General features: G+C 39.3%; 1 protein-coding gene across 1 annotated transcript in view; it reads right to left on the reverse strand.

The window, feature by feature from the left end:
• The window catches only part of LOC104410149 (phosphatidylinositol 5-phosphate 4-kinase type-2 alpha), a 34,356-nt gene extending 27,599 nt beyond the window's left edge, over window positions 1-6,757 (reverse strand). Inside the window, exon 1 of the mRNA XM_010020234.1 lies at window positions 6,593-6,757. Within this exon, the coding sequence (XP_010018536.1) occupies window positions 6,593-6,622 (30 nt within the window). The 5' untranslated portion in view covers window positions 6,623-6,757. The remainder of the gene's footprint in view (window positions 1-6,592) is intronic.
• Between the last annotated feature and the right edge of the window lie 230 nt (window positions 6,758-6,987).

Consider the following 6,987-nt stretch of genomic DNA (forward strand, 5'->3'; position numbering starts at 1 on the left):
GGAAGAGAATGTGCATTCAGCAGGGACAGCCACCTTATAGAAAACCTAAAGGGTACCTGCACTCATGAGTAGCTTTATACTGGAAGGCTTGTACGCTAACAATTCCCTCTTGTTCACCTGCTTTGAGATGGCTTCTCAATTTCTTTTCTTTACTGAAGTTGCCTGGGTGTCAGCACTGAGGAATAATAAATCCCTTTTGAAGTCCATTTTAATGAAAAAGGAAAAAAAAGGTGTTCAAAAGTTGCTGGTTTTTCTGACACTCAAGTTGCTTTCATTTATTTTTAAAAACTTTTATCTACCCATCATCTATTCTCAAAGAGCACCAGAATCCACTTTTACACTAATTTACACCAATTTAAGATATAAAGCAAGTTTATCTCACTGGGGAGGGCAGGCTAGCTCGATTCAGGCATTTCAGAAACTAGAACATCTGCCGACAGTTTTGCTCAACTGCCACCAACTTCTGCCCCTGAAAACCGTATTTGTAGTTTAGATATCTACATAAGAACTACTATCTACAACAGTATATTCTGTATTTGATGTAAATTAACAAACTTCATGCACAGGACAACTCATCCAAAAGAAATATATAAACATAGCTTAAATATATGCTGAAAAGTTTTCCATTAGGAAGAAGCAGGTTATTACCTGCTCCTTAAACATGGGGTGAAATCCTTGCAACGCACTTATCACAGATGACTTTGCTGAGCTTTCCCTTAACAAAGGGAGAAGTAGGTTTAATTCCATTTTTTCTGGTCCATGATCCTGGGGTCAGGAGCATAAATTTAAAACACAACTGCAGCAGACTCGGAGGTATTTCAAGTGAATAGTTGATTTTGCTCTCAGATACCACTGAAGTATTTAACATGAACATGCTTGAATAACAAACGGTCAAACTACACTATGAGCCCAACAGCAACAGCTTTTCTAATATTTGAAAGTCTGACCCATTTGCGGATAATAATGGTTCTAGTGCATTTGGTAAGTAAATGATGTTCAGCTGAAGTAGCACCTGAAGAGAGGTGAGAAGAGTTCTACTAATAACTGATAGTACACCAATAATAAAAGCAGCCCAAACCAGTTGCAAATTATTCAAACGTGACTAAAAGCAGTATTTCATACTATGTATCAGAAAATACTACAGTAGTTAGAAACAGGCTAGCATGGAAAACGGAAGCATAAGAACCTAACATGTAATATATATTTGTATTTACCATAACACTTAGAAACCTATCTGGTTCATGCTCTAGACCACTTTGTCTTTAAATATAAATAGAAGGCTAGTCCACGCATGGGGGACTTCATAGTCTAGTCATAAATACCAAGATGCTTTGCAACTTCAAGCATGCAGAAGGACATTATTCCCTGTTTGCTCAGAAGTGGTGGGCTTAGTTGGTTGTTTTTTTTTCTTTTCAAAATCTGCAAGAGAAAATAATGATCTCTTGTGTTTCTCCTCAGTACTGAAAGCGTCAGACTCATCTGATGAGTTGACAGAAAGCGACAGTGTTTAGACTGAAGTGTTCACCATCTGTCTGAGGTTGTGGGCCTGACTGCCACTAAAAAAAAGGCAGGCATCACATCAGACAGGGTAAATGAATTAAGCAACTCATAATTTTGGATGGGAACTGTAATTTACAATTATCAGGACTATTATTTACAATTCAACAGGTTTTAATTTGGAATTGCTATATATACTTATATGCTGTTTCTATAGTAACTTCTCCTGACTCTTCAAGCCTTGTTCATTTTTAGCTATTTACACATTTCTAGTACGTAGCTTTAGATCTGGAATTTAACCTTTTTGGTTAAATTGATAATTTCTTAAATTTTCAAAAGCAGCAGTAATAGTGTATATTTTGATGCACCTAACTTGATTATTATTGCAAAATGCCACACAGTACTGCAACAGAACTCTACCCAGAAATGAGAAAGCTAGTAACTCTGCCAAACTGAATTTATTTTATTTTTCACTCCCAAAAAGTTACTAGCCGTTCTGTTTCCTGAAAATAACCTGATTTCTCTAATGTGTACAGTCATGTCCATTATAACTTTGGTTAATCAAAACCCAAGCCATCTAGACTTGGTATTTTTAGACTTACAAGTGTTTACAGGCTATGCAAAATTCCCGCTTCCTTTGTAAATACCTAAGTAGACAGACTGTGCAATTAGAACCTCAGCTTCTCACAGCTCCAAAAACCAGACAGGCTATTACAGCTTCAGACAGATGGAGAGAGGGACGGAAAGAACTGGATGGGCTTGTGGACTACACATCTCCATGATCTTCAGTTACTGATGAAATAACCTTCATTTGTAATTTTCGATGGCAGTGTACATGTCTCTTCTTAATCTTTTGGTGACTTCGCAAAAAATCATTGGTACTTGGAGTTACATTTTAGAGGTGTTCATGGCAAAACTGCCCTCCTATGTTTTTCTGCTGACCACACTAACTCCCAGATGCCTCATTAGTAGCTTTGTAGTTCAAAAAGGTGCAAAGAGAATGACAGATATTTCGCAAGCGCCAGGGATGAAGACTCTTTTGGTGAATGAAGAACATACCCAGTCTCTCACACTTCTGACTGCTCATGGTCCCCTCCCCAGTATTCTTTGCTCAAAGATAGCTGTTCTACTGCATTTATTGTTAAGCAGTTCAACATTTGGTAAGGCTTGTTTGGTCCCAAAGCAAGGACAGAGGTACTTCTAAGGTCTAGAATGAGTCTAGCAGCTTGGAACTGTTAGCCATATTTAGGAAACAGGTAAGTAATATTATGGTTTAAATGAAACTCTATTCAGAGTTTCAACCTGGGGAAGAAACCTGGAATGAATTTGTAGAGGCGGGGAAAAAAGGCCTGAGAAAGAGAGAGGAAAGAGATGATCTGTCATAAATGGCATGAATTTCACTCATCATAATGTCAGAGGTAGCTGGAAGATATTTATTGCCTTCCCAGGCTGCTGAAAGAGGGTATAAGATACCAAGGGTTTACAAATTACTGTTCGTAACAGATAGATGATCTAACTTCAGGTCGCTCAGGGGTACTTGATCTCTAAAAAGGTAGAAACAGCCTTCTAGAATTCACATGAACCACCCCTCTAGTCTTCATGCACCTGAGAAAGGTTGTTCCTCCCAGGATGATCCCTGTACTATATAACTGGGTCTGAACATGTCTGCACATTCCCTTCCTTGGAAGACAACCTTTCAATTGCAGCTCTGCTCTAAGAGCAGTCTGGCAAGAATATGATGTAAGGACATGCCACTAGAAGCCAAGGCTAGTCTCAAACACAAATCACACCTGGGCTGTGAAGCACATTTAGCTGGGCCAGAAATTTTCAACTTACATGGTGAGTGCTGCTGGCAGTCAGTGAACTAAAGTGGAGAAAAACAAATGAGCAGACTTTTCCTTAAAAATCCTGTACTTGGTACATTTGCATGTAATTACAATTAACCCCTTTAACTGTAAAAACAATTACAATTAAGGAAGATACTGGGCAGTAAGTTAAGTATGTAAATCAGTACAGGGAACTTAACATTTCCTCTATTGACAGAAGAGACTATGCTAAAATAAACTGAACTGAAGAAAACGTGTTCTATTGACAAAGATTTCCACAGGATTACCGGCGCAGTATCTGAAAAGTCTTGTACTACTGGAACTATGCCAGCCAACAAAAGCATAAAGTCACATCCGTATCAGTGAATTAGACGGGTCTCGGACTGTCCTCTGGCATCAGTTCTAGTTGGAATGGAATAACTCACATCTAAATTATCAAATTCTCCTCTAAAACATGATGCTCACACTCTTGAGTAGGAATAATAACTGACATGAGTTAGTATTTTGACCCTTGCCCAGAATTATTTGGGAGACAGCTAGCTGGCCCAAAGTGAAACCATAGCAGGAACCATTTACGAGCTCAAGTGCCAGTGAATGGTATCTGGCATTGCAGTTTGCTAGCAGAAAGGTAGTCTAAGGCCAATCTGTGTGGGATGACTTGGTCAAGGGAATTATTAAAACCTTCCCACCAGGACAATTGGTTTTCTAGACTTTATCGGGTAGGTTAAGATAAGCTTCAACTGTCTGAAAAATAGCTAGAGAAACAAGAGGACAAGCTGCTGTACCTAATGATTCCAAGCATTCAAATTTCAGCAGCAACATACAGAACATGGTATCAGCTGTCTCCAGAATTAGTGGGATTTAATTTAGATTTTTTAATTACTTCAAATGATTTTGTTCAGTAAATTGCTGAAGATACTGCAATTAATTTCATTAAAAAGTCCAATTATTAAACTGCCTCTGTATTTGAGCTCCTCTACATTTACAACACTTCGTAAAGTGCTTTCAAGTTCTGTGACAGAGAAACACAAGTCTCATCTTTTCAAATCTTTCTGAGGTATCAATAAGAGCTATTCTTCCAATGAGATGTTCTTCCAGTATAAAACAAAACTAGATGCCTGGTACAGATAACTTTTGGATCATTATTCCTCATAACCTGGCCTATTACGAACACTGATGTTTAAAAGCATTAATGAAAAAGAGTCCAAATTATGAAGTTCGTTCACGTTAGCACTGTCTTCATTAGCACTCTTGAAAGGAGATAACTGTTTTGAAAAGCAATATGACTTCTCAGCTGGATTAAGTCTCAAATCTGGATCATTAATAATAGCTTCTAATGCCAAATATGAAGCAGACTAAAACTTCAATTCTGGTGCACTGCCTCGTAGATGAGACCAAAAATTGGAAGTTTGAAAAATCTAATAAAAAATAACGCCCAAATAACAATTAGATAATAGTTTAAAATTTCTCTTTGGTAAAACTGTATTTAAAAGATTGTCTTATGAACATTTCTAATAGTGATAATATTTATCTATGTTAAACACATGGTGATCTTACATGTTATTTAAACAGAAGAACAACATGCAGAAAGAGAAAAGAATTCATATCTAACTCACTGAAGGCATTCCAAGCTACTCTGGACTTGGAGGGCAGAGATTTTCCTTCAACACAGAAAGGGCAGAGGCAGACAGCCAAGCGGCACCACAAAGATAGCTAGCAAGACCTTCAATCCCAAGCACCCCGAAAGCATGCTTTTACCTCCCCTCTACCTCAAATGATGGTTTTAAAACTGGTTTTACAGAAGTAACGGTATTTAAAAAACCTCAACAAACAAGAACATTGCAAGAAAAAAACCCCAACAAATCCCCACCTGAAACAACTGCAAAAAAGCTCCAATCCTAAATATATTTTTTACCTGAAATACCAACTCAGGAAAGCAAGCAGGAAGACGGAAAGGATAAAAAACCCTTCCTATTTGGTATCATACTTTAGATTAGTTTTATAGGCTTTTCTGATTTCTGCAGCTATAGAGCTTATCAGAACAGATCTAGGGCTAAGGAAATCGGCACCGATTTTATCAGGGCTTCTCATATTTCCCAAGTCCTACTCCCTCTTCGCTGGAGGGAAGGGATGCCATCCAGAGGGACCTGGACACACTTGTGAGGTGGGCCAATGCCAAACTTATGAAGTTTAACCAACCCAAGTGAAAGGTCCTACACCTGGGTCAGGGCAATCCCAGGCACAGCTACAGGCTGGGCAGAGAAGAGATTCAGAGCAGCCCTGTGGAGAAGCACTTGGGGGTGGTGGTTCATGAGAAGCTTGACATGAGCCAGCTTCAGTGGGTGCCTGCAGCCCAGAAACCAACCGTATCCTGGGCTGCATCAAAAGAAGCTTGACCAGCAGGTCGAAGGAGGTGATCCTGCCCCTCTGCTCTGCTCTCGTGAGACCTCACTTGGAGTATTGTGTCCAGTTCTGGAGTCCTCAACATAAAAAGGACATGGAGCTGTTGGAGCAAGTCCAGAGGAGGGCCACGAGGATGACAAGAGGGTTGGAGGCACCTCCCGTATGAAGACAGGCTGAGAAAGGTGGGGTTGTTCAGCCTGGAGAAGAGAAGGCTGCGTGGAGACCTCATAGCGGCCTTCCAGTATCTGAAGGGGGCCTACAAAGATGCTGGGGAGGGACTCTTCATTAGAAACGGTAGTGGTAGGACAAGGGGTAATGGCTTCAAACTTAAACAGGGGAAGTTCAGGTTAGACATAAGGAAGAAGTTCTTTACAGTGAGGGTGGTGAGGCACTGGAATGGGTTGCCCAATGAAGTTGTGAATGCTCCAACCCTGGCGGTGTTCAAGGCCAGGTTGGACAGAGCCTTGGGTGACATGGTTTAGTGTGAGGTGTCCCTGCTCATGGCAGGGGGGTTGGAACTAGATGATCTTAAGGTCCTTTCTAACCCTAACTAGTCTATGATTTTATGCCTGGCAATTCACTAGATGAAAGAAAGAGCATCTTTCTTGTAAGGTAAAAGAGCTTATGGCCTCCAAGTTAGCATCTCTGTATCACGTAGACATATTTTACTTAAAGCTAGCTTAGCTGTTCAGGAAAGTGCAGCCTTGTGAATTGCAGACATAAAATAAATTGCTCAAGCAAAAGGGGAAAAATCTAAAGTGACTTTTTCCATAATTACTCACTTCAAACTTTAAGCACTCTAAAAAAAATTGACATTATAATATCTAAGAAGAGATCCCACACCCCGATAGTAATTAGTATATTACCTGATGGTATTTCTTCAGGATGTTGTGCATTTCTGCTACATCTTCACTTGTTATAGTTTTGATGATATATCTTTTGTCGTAAGATGTATGAAAGCGGGCACCACTGCGTGCTTGGGAATCATTGGCAAGGGGTGCACTTCTTGTCAATGAATTCTGTCAATTGATTTAAAAGAAAGAAAAAAAAAAAAAAGCATCAAGTCAGACAAAACCTTGCAACTTTTAATTAGAACAAATATAAATCACATCTATTTCTTAATCTTTTTCAATATATCTGTATTGAGCTGAACTCTGCAAAGCATGTAATCACAGACCAAATTATCTTGACAAATCACTTCAAAAATATTCTGAGAACAAAAGAACAACTGGGGGAACGTGTTGCTCATCACTGGTTCAGA

Source organism: Nestor notabilis, unplaced genomic scaffold (genome assembly GCF_000696875.1).
Source record: "Nestor notabilis isolate BGI_N333 unplaced genomic scaffold, ASM69687v1 scaffold31578, whole genome shotgun sequence".
In the NCBI taxonomy this organism is placed as follows: Eukaryota; Metazoa; Chordata; class Aves; order Psittaciformes; family Psittacidae; genus Nestor; species Nestor notabilis.